A 19,318-nucleotide genomic window follows, 5' to 3' on the forward strand; every position below is an offset into this window, starting at 1 on the left:
ATACATATAAAGTATTGGATGACTTATAGAGGAGCTTCATATGCTAGTATTTGGAACACTACTACTTGACCCACTCCTTAATTGCTGCAATCCAAAATTTTTGTGGTGAAACATATGTTCATATTAAAATAAAGAGCAGTCTCTCAGGAAAGTTTAAAATCATGACAGGCGTTTGTTAAATATGCCTACTTTTAACCACAATTGCATTTGCTGCCAACTCTTTATTACAGAAAATACAGTCACAGAAATATATCCAGGCAATCAGAGACGTGCATTAATGATGATGATAAAGCAATGATGAGGGTCACAGAAATATATCCAGGCAATCAGAGACATGCATTAATGATGATGATAAAGCAATGATGAGGAGTGAGATACTAAAAAAGAGCAGCTTCTGCTTATGCATTCAGCACCGTCGAATATATAATTATCTATGACCAATCAGAGATACAGCAACACCTTGCATATCTACAAGTGAGTTGTAATAACAGAAAAGCCATTCCAGTATTCCATACTTATGTTTTTATCTATAATATACTCTTCTACATAACCACTGGATATTTTTACATTCTTTGAATACATTGCTTGAGAAAAATGCTAATAGGTTCCTGACCCAGAGACTTCACAGACTTGGGAATAGACTGCCCATACATGTCAAGCAGAGTGCCTCTTTGGCCCCCTTCAAAAGGAATCTTGACGACTGGATGGGAGAAAGGAAATTCACCCTGGGGATCACGTCAGTCGCCCTGCTAGATAGGGGTCCAGGGAAGTAAATAGTGTGGGAAGAAATAGCCAGGGAATTGTTATGGCTAGGCTTGTATAGGCCCTAGGGCTGATACCCTAGTACCAACCTATGAACATATTAATTAGGAGAGGTGTGCATTATTAATTAGGAGAAGCATTCATTACTGGGAGGACTTAATATAGTTTAGATGATTATATTGCCTTTAATCATATTCTGACCGCAAAATGCAACACTTCCTCAATATATGGCATAATCAAATGAAATTTGTTATTCATGAATTTCTAACAGGAGGCAGTTACACAAAGGATTCCATGGGCAATGTCAAATTCCTCCTTCTCCGAGGGAGGATACTAAAAGCTACAAATCTGTAGCCTTCATAAATACTGAGGAACTATCAATATCTAGTTAAATCAATTTATAAAGTTATTAAAAATATTACTTCAACTCAGATTATCTAGTTACTACTTTAAAGAAAAAGAATGTACCTTAATTCAATATTACTTTTCATACATCAAGTCAATTTTACCTTTACTAATATATGTAAACATTCAATGGAAACATACAATAACACCTTTTCTCTACACTTAGATGCATCATTCCACAGCTTCCCCAAATAATTTTGGCTGAACTCTGTGAGAGTAATACTCCTAAAGGGGAGCTTATTCTAACTTTGGTTCATAAAACACAGGAAGCCTTTTCAACTGCTAACAAGGCCAATGGAAGATAAGACATTCTAGTTAAAAAGAAACATCTGTGACATACAGATTGTCTCACAAGATGCATTTTAATTCTACTTATCCTGGTAAAATAAAATGAAAGATTGCTTTAAAATCCAAGAGGAAGAGAACATTAAATAACATTTGTAATATTCATGACTCTATTAGGAATGCATCAGTTCAATACAAGTTTTTAGACATAATTCATTGCTCTACCAACTGATATTTTGTTTGATGCTTAAGTTATGATGCTGCTTTAATGCACGTTGATAGAACTGCCCTCACGTTGTTTGTTTTTGTAAGAATAAATATAAAATGGATAACCACAACTGTACAAAGAAATTTCAGATTTACCCCTACTGTATCAACTTTACCTATATTACATTGTTGTTTGACAAAATTAGAAATATTCCCTCAGGATGGATGAAAGCAAACTGTTTAGCTTCAGTGATAAAGTGTTTCATACCTGGAAAATGGAAAGTTAATTCAGTGCCTGAGTTATCCAAGTTTAAGTGATGGACTCAATAGTGTATCTACATTTATTGCCAATGGAACTTGTATCAAATTAATAAAAGTAATATAAATCTATCTGAATTACACTTCTCGTTTTATAGGTTCATAGGTAGGTACTAAGCTACTGGCCCAGGGGCCTATGCAAGCCTAGCCAACAAGGTTCCCTGGCTTTCACCACCCAAGAAAGTTATTTTCCTGTGCCCCTGTCGAGCATAGCCACTGAAATGACCACCAGGGTGAATTTCTTATTTCCCATCCACTCATCAAGACATTTCTTGAAGAGTGCTAATGAGGAACTTTGTTTGAAATAGATGGGTAGCTTGTTCTAGAGTATGGAAAGTCTCTGGGACAGGAATCTATCCCTCCAGCATGTTCTGTTTAATGTGGTGACAAGGTTTAGGTCCCTACAACATGTAGCTCAGAGTGATTGAAATTTCTTTAGGTGAAGCATATCCAACAGCTCTGGGTTTAACTTTGTATGTTAGGCAGAGATCACCTTGGAGTAGGCAATATGATATGGCGTAAAGCTGCAGTTTTTGGAGACTGTCAACATAGGGTACCTGTTGGAGGCTGGTAATCCTCTTTGTGAGGTACTTCGGCCTTTCCAGCTGTTGTAGATGTCTTGTGAGGTACATTCCAAAAGGGGCATTGTACTCTATAATGGGTCTAATGAGTGATGAGTAGAGGGCAACAATGACCTCTTTCTTCCTAGTTGAGAACCCTTTCATGATGAGGTGTGCCACGTAGAAGGATTTTCTGACCACTGTGGCGATGTGATTGTCAAAGGAGAAACTACTGTCCACCTGGGTCCCAAGGTCTCTTATCACACTTTTGGTGTTAAGTAGACTGTCGCATATGTGGTATTTCATGAGTACAAAGTTTTTACGAAAGGGGATGACAACGCACTTTTTGGCATCGAGTTTGAGGCCATGGCTCTGACAACAGGCATCTGTCTCAGTGAGGCCCTTCTGTAGGATGTCAACATCATTTGGGGACTCAACTACGTCTCCTAGTTTACAGTCATCTGCGAGCTTCATTAGCCAGAGACCATCTGTGTTAGCTGGTACTTAAGAGAAATAGATACCAAACAGGAGAGGACCCAGGACTGAATCCTGTGGTACTCCAATTGTCACTGGTTTGAAGTTGGATTTGGAGTCTACAACTTTTACAGTGTGAGTTTTGTCAGTGAGCCAGTTGACAACCCATCTTCTGAAGTAGGGATTTATACCTAGTTTAGTGAGTTTGTCTATAATTCCAGAATGGGGGATGGTGTCGAAAGCCTTGGCGAGGTCAAGAAAGGCTGTGTGAACCACCTTACCCTCAACTATGGCTTTGGAGACTGCTTCAAGAAATCAGTCAGGTTCAGAAGACATGATCTGCCTTTCACAAACTTGAACTGGGTGGGGTCCAGAGTTTGGAGGTTACCAATGTCTTTGTTTTATAAGTTCCATGATGATACATTCCATGGCCTTGCAGCCCTGGCTCATCAGGCTAAAAGAGTGATAGTTCCCGGGGTCTGTGGTGGTTCCCCCTTTGTGGAGTGGGATAACTGTTGCTGTGCACCATTCAGTGGGCACAAAGCCTGAAGTGAGGCTATGACTGAACATGGTACTTAGGTGGGGAGCCAGTTTGTTCTGAAGTTCATGTAAAATGCAGCCTGGTATGTTATCCGGTCCCATGGATGCTGTACTCTTGGCTTTAGAGAGTGCAGTTTTTACCTGCTTAGTTGTGATTACAGGGGCTCTGCACTGTTCTGGTATAAGTATGGGCCCTTTAGGGGGTGGGTGGGGGGTAAAGTTAGCACTGATCCTATCTGCCAGGATGTTGGCAATATCAGTTGGTTCGGTAATTTTAGTGCCATTGTGCTGTAACTAGGCGTAGATCTGGGTGTTGCCAGTGAGATTCTTGACATAGGTATAGAATGCTTTGTGGTTGTCCTTAGAATCAGTGGCAATTTTGTTTTCGTAACTAGCTTTGGAGAATTTTATGAGGGATCTCAGCTTCTTACAAAGGCTGGCCAGGGAGCTCCTTCAATCATGGGGTTTTACTCTGTTTTGCAACAGTTTCTTCCTTCTGTTGTAGAGTTTGTTTATGGCAGGGGACCACCAGATTGGCTTCCTTTTTTTGGAGGATAACATCTTAGTTCTGTTAGGGATAGCATTATCCATGCACTCATGCAAGTGCTTACAGACTGCATTTGTGTAGAATTCAGCAATTGTTACTGTATTCTCCATCGCATGGGTGTCATGAAGTTCGACACTTCTGTATTAAGAAGCATGATGTTACCTTTGGAGAAATTATTAACGGTGGTTTCATTAATGGGGGGTGGGGGCAGTATGTGGATATCTAGGGTGATTAGTTTATGGTCAGATCTGACCAACGAGGAGTTGACCTCTGGTGTGGAACAGCGGTTACTCATGTAGGTAATGACTAGGTCCAAGATATTGTTGCCCTTAGCGGGGGGGCGTGGAACAGATGATCCAGGGCATTGGAATTTATGAATTCCAGAAAGTGTTGAGCAAAGGAGTTGGTACAAGAGTAGTTTTTCCAGTTGATGGTGGGTTAGTTGAAATCACCCATTATTACGGTGTTTGGTTGAACTCTAATATTTTCCAGTATATCAAGAAAAGAGGAGTGGAAATCCAGGGGCATAGTGGGGGGATCTATAGCAAGCTTCAATTTGGATTGCAGTTTTGCCCAGAGTTATTTGCACTTGGATAATCTTGGATGCACCCTGTTATTTTTTTATTTTCCCTTGGAAATGTACATTAAAATAAGATTATAATGGAAAAAAGCCACTGTATAAAGGAAGCCCCTCAACAAAGCTTCATCAATACTAACCTACCACAGACCTTTAATCCTTTAGTAATCATTAAAATGTGCACACAGCATCAATTACTAAAACAGCTTACTACAGTAATACTTCTCAGACTGTCGGCAAGGCTTTTGTCCTGGTCATGGTATTAAAAACAGCATCTCTTATCTTCTTGCATCAAGTTAAAGTACAACTTAACTGACAACAGCTTAACATGTGCCATCGTTACAGACTTAACAAAAGCCCTGAACATGTAGAGTCATAACCTCCTTGTATCTACATTTACCTTAAACTAGTACAAAAGCTTCTACAACTGAGTGCATTCAGATTACATACTCAGATTTCACTCTTCTGGCCTGTACAACTAGGTGTGCCCACAGCTTCTTTCCTAGGCTACTACTGTGCATCGCATCCATCACAGACATAGTTAAATTCTGTCATCCAACTAAAGGCATACAATATGCAGATAACATCCCTTTTTTTACATTCAGTAGCACTACAAAAATAAAAATGCAAACCACAATGCATTCACCTAAGTTCAAAACTAGATTTGTAACTCTTCCATCCTGGCCACCAAACCTCAATCCCCACTGCCACAGCTCTACAAACTAAAATAATAATCATACCAAACCGAAAATAGTCTCCATCTTCACACTGCTAGGGGTTCATCTTCACCTCAGCTCACACATTTGTCCACCATATTAACATAGCTATATCCAAATTCAGTGCTAAATTTGTCTTCCCTTATTGTACCAAAAACTTACCAACACTAAACTCAAGACTCAGTACTGTTATGAGTATTCTACTATTCATTAATCTGCTAACCTAAACTCCTCCCTTTTGGTAAACTTAAGGGGGTTCACCATGGAGCTCCTCTTTTATATCTAACCAGTCCCTTACAACATACCATTGGTTATCTCAACATGACTAATAACTGGTTTGAATTTAAAAAAAAAAAATCGCACAGCCTTTAGGGTATCCCACAATATTGAAAGATGTCCATCTCTCTTCCTCAGAACTTGAAACCTCTCTGCAACCCCAGCACTATAAGAACCAAATGGTCACTTACACTTCATCACCACTTCAAGACATGGAAAAATCTCCTGCTTCATCACAAGATAAATATAAGTTCCTTTATAAACTTCTTAAGGAAAGATCTTACCACACTGAGGCATTTTAACTGTAACTGCTTCCTACCATCCAAAGTGAAACCCACTCAAATGTAGCTCATACTCTCTCTATTCATGGTAATCTTAACCTTATTCTAGGTGCATTTCAGCTTAGAACAGTCTGACACTATAGCAAATTAGTATTGATACAGTGTCTGCATACCTCCATACACTAGTGTCAGAACTGGGAAACATACCCTTTTCCAAGCAAGATTTCTCCATCCTGCACATCTGACAACAAAGCTACTTGCTTTTTCTAACTAATGATTTACTATTGACTGAAAAGTCTTATGTATTGTTGCATCACTAAGGAGTAACAAAAAACATTAAGTGTAGAACTGCATCACTAATTTCCATCTAGTTTTTGGATCTTTTTGTTTGTGTTGTAATAACAGATGAGACCAGACGTCTTAATGGTTAAGGGCTGCGCCTCTCATGGACAAGGGAAAAGGTTCGATCCTGACCTCCGATCAATGCCAGTTTGGAGTTTGCATGTTCTCTCTGTGGCTCCGTGGGGTTTCGCCCATGTCTGAAAAACATGCTGAGTGTTTCCATCTCAAACTCATCAATGAATGGAGCTGTGGGCACCAACCACTTTGGGCATCTACTGTGGGGCACAGTATCCTCAAGCTAGGAGAACACAGATCATATACTGCATGCCGTGGCTGGGCTAGCCACTCATCGGTATAAAATATGGCTCTAGGTGATTCATTCATGTTGACTAATGTCACCAAAAATGGGCATGGCTAGTTACCGGTGATAAGTGGGTTGAGAATCAGGCCTATTTTGATTCACGGCAGGGACCCTTGCTAACGGTGGGAGGGGTATATTTGCTTCTACTGGCCAGTGTGTGACCACCATAAAGCCCAGCAGCCTTGGGTCAATAAGCTACTGGCTAGCCGATGTCTAGCTGCCCAGCCTGGATTATATTGGATAGCTCTATTGAGCAAAAGATGGACGTAAAACTAACCAACCTGCCAAACATAAACTGATAATTGCTAGGTTCACTGACAGGATGCAGCTTGGGAGTGGATGCTATGATGATACAGAAGAGGGTGGACATCCTATGTATCCAAGAGACAAGATGGTAGGGAAGTGCAGCAAAACCACTTGGCTTGGGATCCAGACTCTACTACTCAGGTGGACAGGCTAGAAATGGTGCAGGAATTGTGGTGAGAGAGAGGCTTCAGAAGGCAGTGAAGGATATCATCAGAATTAATGCCAGACTCATGGGAATCCGACTCCAGTGTAATGAGAGGGTGGTATTCATAACCTCAGCCTACGTCCCACAGCAGGGTTGTAAAAATGAGGAAAAGAGTGCATTCAGACACCAGTTGTAGGACCTACTAGAAAAACAGGACAACATGAACTGGTGTTGATAATGGCTGACTTGAATGCACATATCAGGACAGACAGAACAGGATATGAGGACTGCCTGGATCCTCATGGGTGGGGCAACAGGAATAAAGAAGGAGAAGTCATTCTAGACTTCTGTCTGGCAAATGGCTTGATAGTAGCCAACACATGGTTCAGAAAAATAGATCACGACATTACATAACCAAGCAGCCAACATGCAACTCAGGTAGACTTCCTCTGAAACAATCGGCCCACAGCATAAACCACTAGTTGCTACAATCAGCTGCAGGCAGTGGTCAGAGAAGGCTCTAAAGTCAACAGTGATCAGGCTAAAGACTTGGAAGATGACTGGAGACACATTACATCAGTTCAAGAAATTACTCAGGGCTCTAGCACCCTAAGAAGAGGAGGAAATAGGTGGAGTTGAACAAGAATAGCACTGCCTAAAATAGCATGTGTTAGGACAACAGAAAACATATATGGCCAAGCCGAGTATGGAAATAAGGTACATAAGGAAAGCTGGTGGTGGAAAGCAGAAGTCCAGGAAGTCATCAAAAGAAAGGAGGAGTGCAGGAAGAAGTGGTAGACAGAAAAGACTGACCAGACTAGGAAGGATTATCGGTTGGCTAACAAAGAAGCTAAGAAAGAAGTTGCAGTAGCAAAGAATAGGGCATTGGAAGCACTCTACCAGCTTCAGGAAAGTGACTCAGTAAGGGGCACAAAAAAGCTATATCGGGTTGCAAGGCAAAGACAGAAAGATAAAGATAGTCAACACCCTTCATAAGGGATGCCAGGAACAAGCTGCTCACCAGTCCACAGGACATCAAAGGCAGATGGAAGGAACATTTCCAGCAGTTTCTGAATGAAGAAAAACCCCACAGAAGCTGTACTGCCCCAGAAACAGCCTACGATGAGAGAAGAAGAGGAGCCTACCCTACAAGAAGTAAGAACAGCGCTAAAGAAAACAAAGTCAGGGAAAGCAGCAGGGTCAGATGAGGTCACAGCAGATATGATAAAGATGCTGGGTGAGACGGGAGAAATGGCTCCTGAGGGTACTAATAGCAGTATTGAGAGAAAGACATATCCCAGATGACTGGAGAATAAACATACTTGTGCCAGTGTACAAGAACAAACGGTGCATCCACAACTGTGGGTAGTACAGAGGCACAAACTCCTATCACACTGTATGAAAGTTCTGGAGATGGTGATTTATAAATGGATACGCAGAGAAATAGAATGTAAGATGGGAGATGGATCAGTTCGGATTCAGATCAGGACGCAGCACACTTGACCCGATGTTTGCAGTGAGACAGACACTTGAGAAGAAGTTAGAGATGAGGAGAGAGTTCGACTGGGCATTCCTAGACTTGGAGAAAGCATATGACAAGGTCCCAAAAAAGCTGATCTGGGTAGTACTGTGGTGTTTTGAAGTCCCAGAAAAATTGGTAGAATTAGTGCAGGCTATGTACAAGGACCCAATGACTCAAGTGTGAACAGTGTTCGGCCTCAGAGAGGGGTTCCCAGTGGGAGTGTGTGTACACCAGGGTTCAGCTCTGAGCCCACTGCTGTTCATACTGATTATGGACTACATTAGCAAACAGGTTGGATGGGATAGATCAACCAAGCTGCTGTATACAGATGATGTGGCAGTTCAGGCAGAATCTTGAGCTTGAACTTCAGCGAAGGATAAGAGAATGGAATGCAAATCTGAAGGCACATGGGATGAAACTAAGTGTAGACAAGATGGTAATGGCAGCAAACTGGGAAAATCAGAAGAAGATGGGAATAGAGACAGAAGGGAAGATAGTGAAACAGGTAAACAGCTTCAAGTATCTGGGTGGGGTGGTTGAAGAGAAGGGTAGTCTGAATGAAGACGTCAAAGCTAGTAACAGAGGGGCTGCAGCCAACTGGCATAGAGTATCAGGTGTAGTCTATGACAAAAGAATGCCAAAGAAGCTGAAAAGTAAGGTGTACAAGACAGTGGTGTTACCAGTACTACTGTACGGTACAGAAACTTGGGCAGTAAAGGCAGAACAGTTGAAGAAGCTAGAGCTAATGGAAATGAAGTGCCTGAGAAAGGTGGTAGGATGCACATTGTGGGACAGACCAAGAAATGAGGACATAAGAGCAGAAGCCAACATAGCTACAATTGCAGAAAAGATCAAAGAGAACAGATTACGGTGGTTTGGGCACATCTGTAGAAAAGCAGAAGGCAATCTGGTGAGGAAGATTTGGGACAGACAGGAAGAAGGTAAGAGGAAGGGAGGATGTCCAGCAGAGACGTGAATGGATTGTGTGAAAGAAGATCTGTGACAGGCATGAGTGTTGAAGAAGGCAGGAGTGTGGCATTGAACTGAGAGAGTTGGCAACAGTTAACATGATACCCTATCCCCACGTAGAAAAATGGGGAAAAGGGGGTTGATGATGATGATGATGATGATGTTATATTAACATAGTGGAGCTCATCTCTTTAAACCTCCATTCACAATGGGCTCTGACTGGCCAACAAAATCAAGAAATAATTAAACAAAAATCAATAATGCTTTTTATCCCAGCTGTCACATTATTCCACTTTCTAAAACATGAAAATAAAAGCAGAAATAAAAAAATATGCTTACTGTTAGCAAGCCAACAGGTTCTGGTTGTCTGATCTCCACGTTGCTGTGACTAATGCCCTTAATGGCCAGAGCATCACTTTCAATAGATTTAACATCTTCTTCCATTATTTTCAGGCTGTCCTCTTCTTTAATCTTGTCCTCCAAGTTGCCATCAGAGTCTGTCACAAGGTAGGTAACGATCTCTTGTTTAATGCACTCAAGACTTCCTTCCATCCATTTTAGAGTATTTGCTTCTTCATTCTTCAGCAGCTGGATGAGTTGTTGTTCCTTGTCTAGGAGAAACTGGTGCAATTCTGCAAATTCTTGTTTAATGTATTTCTCCAAATTAAAAACATCTTTCTAGGAAACATAAGAATAAAGCAAAATAAGTATAACAAATAGCTCTGCACTGCAGCTTAACTTGTACTTATGCATTTCCCTTAAATAAATAAAATGAACAACTGGCAGCCCGTCCATTACATGGTAAAGGCATCCATCTGCAACACTGGTGATCTTGGGATGGACTATACTCATAACTCTCAACTTTCTTGTACAAGAAGTCTGGATAAAGCCAGAAATAACTAGGGGTCGAAGACCCAAAATCAGAGTAAGGCTTTTAAATATTGCTCTTACAAAACAAACATTTGACTTAGCATGCACTTTCTGAAGTATTTGGAATCTGAACTTCAAATGTCTGTCCTCAATAATGTGTCAGAAAACCTTAAATTTGATGAGGAACAGACCAAAAATATGAGGAAAAATTTTGGACCTGCTGTGAAATTCTGAATAGTTGAGAGGTATGGCAAGCTTAGAATGAAGGGCAACCATCTAAAATGTTCTCCTTTCTAGAGGAGAGGTACTGAGTGGGGTACATAGCTAAAAAGATGACACTCCCAAACATATAACAAGACTCGCTGCAGATTGATGGATGCATATTTAGGTATGTGAAGTCTGAAAGGGAGGAACATACTGCCAAAAAAGGAGAAAACAGGTGCTTAATGGACTACCATTTAAGGTTCTCATCTAAAACAGTTTTAGAGGCAGTAAAGTCTACTATGAATCAACCATCTCTTAGCACACTTATCACAAGCAACAGCCCTTCATCGTAGGAGAAGCAAGATGCCAGATACAAAACATCAAGTGAGACTACTCCCACTAGCAAAGCCAGTGACTCTGGTAGAAGAGAGGCTAGCAAAAGTTGCAGTGCCTGGGATATGACCCCAATCAAGGTGGAATTGAAAACCTAGCTCTATCTGCAAGACTGCGGTCTCTTGTAGTACATACTAGGTTTGGAAAGGACTACATGAGGCTGGCAAATCCAAAGCTCACCTCTACAATGTGAAAAATCAGCACAAACATTACTGAAATAACTGTACTACCATTCACTCAATATCTTGCAAGGGTTACTACTACTAAAATGTTTACAAATTCTGTACTGAGCCAATATGTCATCAGTGTTTAAAGTCTTGAAGCTGTCATGTGACAGAGAATGACACTTAAAATATGTGGCATTGGAGAAGGCATTTGGGAAGCAGAATGTATCTTTTAAGACTAGACTGTTAAGGGAAATCTATTGGAGATACAGATGGACTCATATCTGTCTATGCAGTTAAGAAAAAGATCAGTTATGTACAATAATTTAAATGCATCTATAATGATGAAGGTTGCACCTGTCATGCAAGATGGTGCAGGTGAGTCCAGGTGAGTAATACAAGTATAATACAGAGTAACAAGTGAAGGTAGGTCCATGTGGATGGATAATAGCTCTAGAAAATTTTGCATACAAATATGGGATACTGAATAACAGGTCTGTGACAATACAGCATCCATTTGGATTGTAAAACAGAGCTGATACAACATGTTTCTTGGGTTTGTAAGACTGAGGAGCAAACAGATGATACAGAACTCCTTGTACAGGTGTATGGGTCAGGTGTGTCTGTATGTATGTGAATATTGGAAATGGTGAAAGTATAGTTGTGTAAATTACACTTACCTACAACTATAGATATTCAAATTCTTCACTACTGCAGAAGTCTACGGGATGTATCCTGCCAAGGATACAACAACTAAGGGGCTTCCGAAAACTTTAATTGCCCGTTCCATACTGTCACTTTGGCTGATTATAGGCTAATCCCTTTTGAAGAGCTATATAACCAGCCAGAGTAACTAAAAATCTTCAGGACATTTTGACCCTAAAGAAAAATGACAAAGTCCTCCTGAGCAACCATTAAAATATATACAATATAAATATATATAACCATACAATATATATACATATGTGTGTGTGTGTGTGTGTGGGGGTCTATTTTGTTTCATTGAATCTCATTTCACAGAATTTCATTTCACCCCAACCACTTCGCTGAAAACACAAATTACTGGAAACTCATTTCACTGGATCTCATTTCACTGAACTGCAGTTAGTATATATGGCACTGTGTAGAGTATTGTAAGGCAAGTAAAAGGTATATGCCCTTTTCCCCACTGTAGTGCGATCCTGGAGTTACTATATACAGTTAGGAGGGTGTGGGGGGCACAGCCCCCTACCTAGTTTAAGTATATATTGTCTTCTGGACAGAGTTAGTCATTGCTGTTGCAACTATGCATGTCTATTGTTTAAAATGTATTGTTTTGAAGTTTTTGGTAAAATACAATACAAGGCAAACAAGGTGGGGGCCTGTGCCCCCACACCCCCAACTATATATACTGACTCCAGGATCGCACTACAGTGGGGAAAAGGGCATATACCTTTTACTTGCCTTACAGTACTCCACACAGTGCCATACATACTAACTGCAGTTCAGTGAAATGAGATTCAGTGAAATGAGTTTTCAGTAATTTGTGTTTTCAACTAAGTGGAGTGGTTGGGGTGAAATAAAACTAAGTGAAATATATATATATATATATATAAACACATACACACGTGCACATACAAACAAATACATACACACAACCCACAACAAAAATGTATGGTGCTTGGGTGCAACTAATGCAGCAGTGGAGAATTTGAATATCTGTACTATGTCCATTACTCAGACTGCTGCAGTAACCTATGGGTAGACTAGATAGCTTATACAACCTGGAGGAGGTAAGTATAAGGGTCCAGGAGTCCCTGGAGAATGGTCCAAGCAAATCTAGCTGTGGACCTGGAAAAGAAATCCAGCTTGTAGTACTGTGCAAATGTATGGATACAGGACCAGGTTGCTGCCTGTAGAATACTTCTAGAGTCCACCCTATTCCAGTACACCATCACAGAAGCTAAAGCTCTAGTAGAATGTGCCTTAATACTGCCTAGATTAGATGGTGGGAATAATAAAACACAATAGCAGGGGCCAACCATCTATAAACAGGTTGTTTAAATGTGGGTGATTCTTTTTATTCCTAGAAAAGGAGACAAACAGTTGGTTAGCTTTCCTAAAGGACTTACGACTGTCACGACAGTACCCAAAGTTGGCTACACACATCCGGAGTTTATAGAGTGTTTTCTCCCTTGTGTTTTGGTTCTAGATAGAAAACAGGGAGATTGATGACTTGATTTAATGTGAACTCTGAGACCACCTTAGGCATAAAAGAGGGATTTGTGCAAGAGTGACTCTTTATGGAAATCCGGTCAGGATTCTACCGCCATGAAAACTTGCAATTCAGATTCTGTTCTTGCAACTGTAAGAGTAATAGCAGCAGCAGTTTTCCAGGTAATGAATCTTAAATATACCTGACAAGCTGGTTTGAATGGTGACAGTCTGCATTTCTAACACAAATTTGTGATCCCAAGGATGAGGACCCATCTACAATTTCATCTCAAGTGTAAAACACGTCTTAGAAACTCTTTAACAATAAACAGAAAGGTGAGAGGGGGATCCATGGACAGACATGCAGAAATGGCTACAAGACGTACCTTTATAGAGGCTCAGGATAGTAAGTCACAAAAATATTTAAGCATCAGTGGTCCAAATCCTTGCTGGGTGTCTGGGTATTGGCTAGACACCAACTCAAAAATGTCTTCCATGTGCTAATATATGATTTTCAAGTAGCAGCCTTTCTGGTAACCATTTGAAATGTTGGGACCCATTACAGTGAGTCCTGAAACACTGAGACAGAATGGCCAAATAATTGGACTTATATGTATTAAGTCTGTGATGCCACTTCTTGGAATATTCCCTTTTCCCAGAGTATGGTGATCTCTGAGTTGGTATACATAGTATGGGGGATGTTGGGGGTTGCCCCAATGTGGGGGGAAGGAAAAAGAAGTTTTAAAGAGAACAGCGAGTTTTGAGATTTTCTCTTCTGCCGTTTCTCTGTTGTTTTTTTTTTCAGCTTCTCGTCACTCAGAATTTTACGTGCCAATATTTCAATAGGGAGACAGGATTTCTTGCCTCGTTCAGTACCTGCGGCACATCTTCTTGAAAGTGGAAGTCATCAAAAATGAATCACCCAGGCAGTCAGTTGCAGTGGTTTGACCACGGGGTGTATCTTACTCCACTTGCCCGGTGTGAATATATCCAATCTCTGAGAAAGCTTCTAGTAATTGCCCCTGGTCAATTCCATAAGGGAGAACCAATTTTCCTTAGGTCAAAAGTGAGCCACTAAACTGATTCGGGAGAGACTTGCCCAATCTTCAGAAATAACCTGGAGATTGCTGGAAAGAGTAGAAATACATAAAAGAACACCCCAACCACAGGAATGAAACAGCACATGTTTCCCAGGTGTGTGTGTGTGTATATGTGTGCATATATATATATATATATATATATATATATATATATATATATATATATATATATATATATATATATATATATATATATATATATATATATATATATCCAAGTATATATATGTATATACACACAGAAATATATAAATTATATATATATATGTACACATACACACAAAAAAAAAAATATATATATATATATATATATATATATATATATATATATATATATATGGGGTGGCCTAATGGTTAAGGTGTTTGCCTTACAAACACAAGGTGCAGGGTTTGAATCTCACAAGGGATAATTGGCTAGGTTTAAAAAATGGCTCGCAAGGGCACTTAGCTTAGTACTAATCTATGAACCTATATATATATATATATATATATATATATATATATATATATATATATTTAGATACATATATGTATATACATACACACACACACACATATATTTTATATACACACACACGCACACACATTTATTTTATATACACACACATATATATTTTATACACAAACACACACACACACAAAACTCATTAAGCTGCCTTCGATTCTAGCAGGTTTTCTTTTTGCCTCAACTTCATACCCATTAATAACCTCATTTATATCAAAATCCAGGTTTCTTGAACATGTAAAATTAAAAACTGTTTAATATGCTCTCTGAAGTTTTTTTCACATTTATCTTTATTTTTGCCATATTCCAATATAACATATTCAAATAACCTCACCAGAAAGTCATTTTTTATGGTCATTTTCATTTCATACAAATTTACTATGTACAGTCCAACTTTAAACATCCTTTCTATTCTAATCGCATATAGCAATATATATATAATATAATATATAGCAATTGCACCACATACCTATTTGTGTAGTTAAGTATAACTTGCTGAACCACCTCTCTCTCCACACACACACACACACACACACGCACACACGCACACACGCACAAACACATTCCTTCCGTGCATAGAACAAAACAATTCTATAAAGATGGCAATGATAAAGAACTGACAAAATTATAATAGCAATAAATTAAAATCAATGACATATACACCAATAGACCAGTTAAGCATGCAAATTAGAAAATCTTTAGTTTTAGGTCTTCAGCAAGTTGAAAGCAAGAATATAAATTGGCGATCAAAAACAAGAGAGATCAATCTCTGGACCTAACTGGGTAATAAAATAAAAAAAAAAAAAAAAAAGAAAATTAGAAATGTCAATATGTGGATGACAGATAACCTTTGACATTTTAAAAAAGACTCCTAATTCACCCTCAAAAATACAATATATCACATTAAAATTTCCACAGATCCTAAAATTCATAAAATATTAGTTTTGAGGCTGAAAGAGCAATAGAAAAAAACAAAACAAGAATGTAGTTAATTTCAGCCACACACAGACTGCAAAAGGAAATGGTTTTCCTACAGTCATAAAAGCCAATAGGGTACTGAAGAAAAAAGGAAGAAAACCAGCAGTGAACAGTCAGAAATAAGTTTTGCTCCCTTGGTGGTCTTTCTTGTCATATCTTCTCTCTGTTATCCAGGAGAGATTTCTCACAAATCCTCTTTCTTTCCGGCTCTCTCTGCATGTATCAAATGTTGGCATCTGTTTTTATTATGTCTCCTTTCCTTGGAAGAAAGGGAAATTCTCTGACACTACATTAGAATTTAGCCCACGATTCTTATAACCATGTATAATCTGTAAATAGTACTTGTAAATGATGGCTTACTTAAAAGCAGAAGTCATTCTACTGAACCAGCAGTATGAAACGTGAAGTTCAGCAAGTCGTGAAATTAGTGCAAACGCACCATACAAACTCACATCACTTATACTGCTCAGTGTCCACTTTATTCATACATTACAATAAAATGTACTGACCTTTCACTTTCCTCTTTTATCTTCCACAACTCCTCCTTCAACTGCCTTCCCAGAATGCTGCTGGTGACTTAAATGATGGAAAGAATCGAAGCAGTTGCTAAATGCTTGTGCCCAAAGTTATTATATAATAACTTTGGTACTGATAAATCAACAAAACGTGCGACTGTTGATGTTTATTATTACCAACTCACATTGATGACTTTAATATTACAATAGGCCTGTTTAAGAAGACCAAAGTTTTTAGATATTATGGCTGAAGATTTATAGTCTTATGGGTGGTGACTGGAATGCAAAGTTAGATGTGAATTTTGAAAGGCCAGCTTTATTGCTAAATTCTATTTTCCATTTATTGACAAAATTCTTCTTTATTTGTATCAATTAATGCAATATTTAACTAATGCACAGAGAAAAATACTAGAAATAAAGGATTTGGATAAGGAAATATTGACCTGTACATGTGAAAAAATGGAATGAAACCAGTATATTCCCATTCTACATCAATACTGAGCACTGTCTATCAAATAATAGTGAAAACTCTTAACAGGTAAAAGGGGAATATTGATGTAATGGTTAAGGTCTTTACCTCACAGACACAATGTACAGGCTCAATTCTAACCACTACTCATTGGCTAATGCTGAAATCGGCAAATACTAGGCTCTCAGTCTGAAAGACTATCAATCGAAAATGCATTACCAGCTATAACATATATTGACAGTATTTTCTCAGTTTGGGTTAGGCCTAGTGAGACCAACAGATGATGCTAATAAATATCTGTATGCTGTAATTTATTATACAGAACACAGACTAAACAATTATAGCAATACTGATGTAATTAAACCTGATACATATAAAGTCTTGGATCACTTATAGAAGAGCTTCATATGCTAATTTTTGGAATAAAACTCCTTGACCCACTCCTTAATTGCTGCAATCCAAAATTTTTGTGGTGAAACATATGTTCATATTAAAATAAAGAGCAGTCTCTCAGAAAAGTTTAAAATCATGACAGGTGTTTGTTAAGTATGCCTACTTTCAGCAACAATTGCATTGCTGCCAACTCTTTATTATAGAGAATACCGTCACAGAAATATATCCAGGCAATCAGAGACGTGCATTAATAATGATGATAAAGCAATGATGAGGGTCACAGAAATATATCCAGGCAATCAGACGTGCATTAATGATGATGATAAAGCAATGATGAGGGTCACAGAAATATATCCAGGCAATCAGAGACGTGCATTAATGATGATGATAAAGCAATGATGAGGGTCACAGAAATATATCCAGGCAATCAGAGACGTGCATTAATGATGATGATAAAGCAATGATGAGGGTCACAGAAATATATGCAGGCAATCAGAGACGTGCATTAATGATGATGATAAAGCAATGATGAGGGTCACAGAAATATATGCAGGCAATCAGAGACGTGCATTGATGATGATGATAAAGCAATGATTAGGAGTGAGATAATAAAAAAAGAGCAGCTTCTGCTTATGCATTCAGCACCGTCGGATATATAATTATCTATGACCAATCAGAAATACAGCAACGCCTTGCATATCTACAAGTGAGCTGTAATAACAGAAAAGCCATTCCAGTATTCCATACTTAAGTTTTTATCTATAATATACTCTTCTACATAACCACTGGATGTTTTTACATTCTTTGAATACATTAAGTAAATAATATCACAAGCTGAATGCGAGATGAAAAGCACAAAGGTAATAGCGTAATCAGTAGTTTAATATCCGCTTTCGTCAATGGACTTCATCAGAATACAAAAGCAACACAGTTTAAAACATTTAAATACTCGAACAGTTGACGTACAAATTGATCAATTAAAAATCAATTAATTAAATTGTTAAAACATGATAAAAAACCTTATTCATTTTAAACTAAAAAGCTCAAAGGAAACAAGTCCCTTATTAACGTGTAATTTCCTATGTTTTAAAAAACATTTGATATTGATGTAATCATTTAAACCGGGAAACTTGTCTGCGTTAAGTTTTATTTGCCACATGGTTTCACGCTGTTCTAAAAAATTCTTATAATCTCCTGCTCTGAGGTCAGGGTGCACAACTTCTAAGACAGAAAATAAAAATTTTTTATATGAACTACAAACTTTGGTGTGTTTGTAAAGGGCGTTATTCTCGTCCTTGGTCTTAATACTGTAAAGGTGCTCCCTGATTCTAATGTTTAAACAACGTGTGGTCATACCTATATAGAAGGCAAAACAACCTGAACATTGACTAATATAAACCACCCCCTTTGTTTTACAATTGACATACCCAGGAACCTTGAACGTATTGTCAATTGTTTCTATATTAATGTATGGTCCTTCTGAAATAAATCGGCACATGTTGCAACTGTGGCAACAGTGCATCCCAGTCTTATTGGTGTTTGTGTTCGAAACTACCATAGTCTTACTTTCCAAAATCCCTTTTAAATTGTAATGGTTCCTGAAAACAAACGAGGGACCCCCACCTAATGTCTTTCTAATCTCTTCGTTACCCTCAATGATTTTCCAGTTATCAATTATTACTTGTCTGATTAATGGACCATCAGAGCTGGTCTCAAGGGAACACATAATATGTGTATTAACATCGTTTCCATTATCTCCCTCTTTGACATTTCCAGTTGTTGAAATAGGAAAGTCCATGATTGGTCTGAAAATGCTTGGGCGTTTCCGTAAAACTTCATTCATTGTCAAACTCAGCTTATTAATATCATACCCCCTCTCACAAAATAGGGAAACAATGATGCTAAATTCCTCAAGTAAATCATTCTGTTTAGATGTCATCC

General features: G+C 38.6%; 1 protein-coding gene across 1 annotated transcript in view; it reads right to left on the reverse strand.

Annotated features, from left to right (window-relative positions):
• Nucleotides 1-19,318, reverse strand: part of LOC122797710 — a 297,965-nt gene that overhangs the window by 136,826 nt on the left and 141,821 nt on the right. The window contains exon 4 of the mRNA XM_044066244.1: nt 9,933-10,271. Coding sequence (XP_043922179.1) covers nt 9,933-10,271 — 339 coding nt within the window. The remainder of the gene's footprint in view (nt 1-9,932; nt 10,272-19,318) is intronic.

This window comes from Protopterus annectens, chromosome 3.part1 (assembly GCF_019279795.1).
Source record: "Protopterus annectens isolate FY-2018-M chromosome 3.part1, PAN1.0, whole genome shotgun sequence".
Lineage (NCBI taxonomy): Eukaryota > Metazoa > Chordata > Ceratodontiformes > Protopteridae > Protopterus > Protopterus annectens.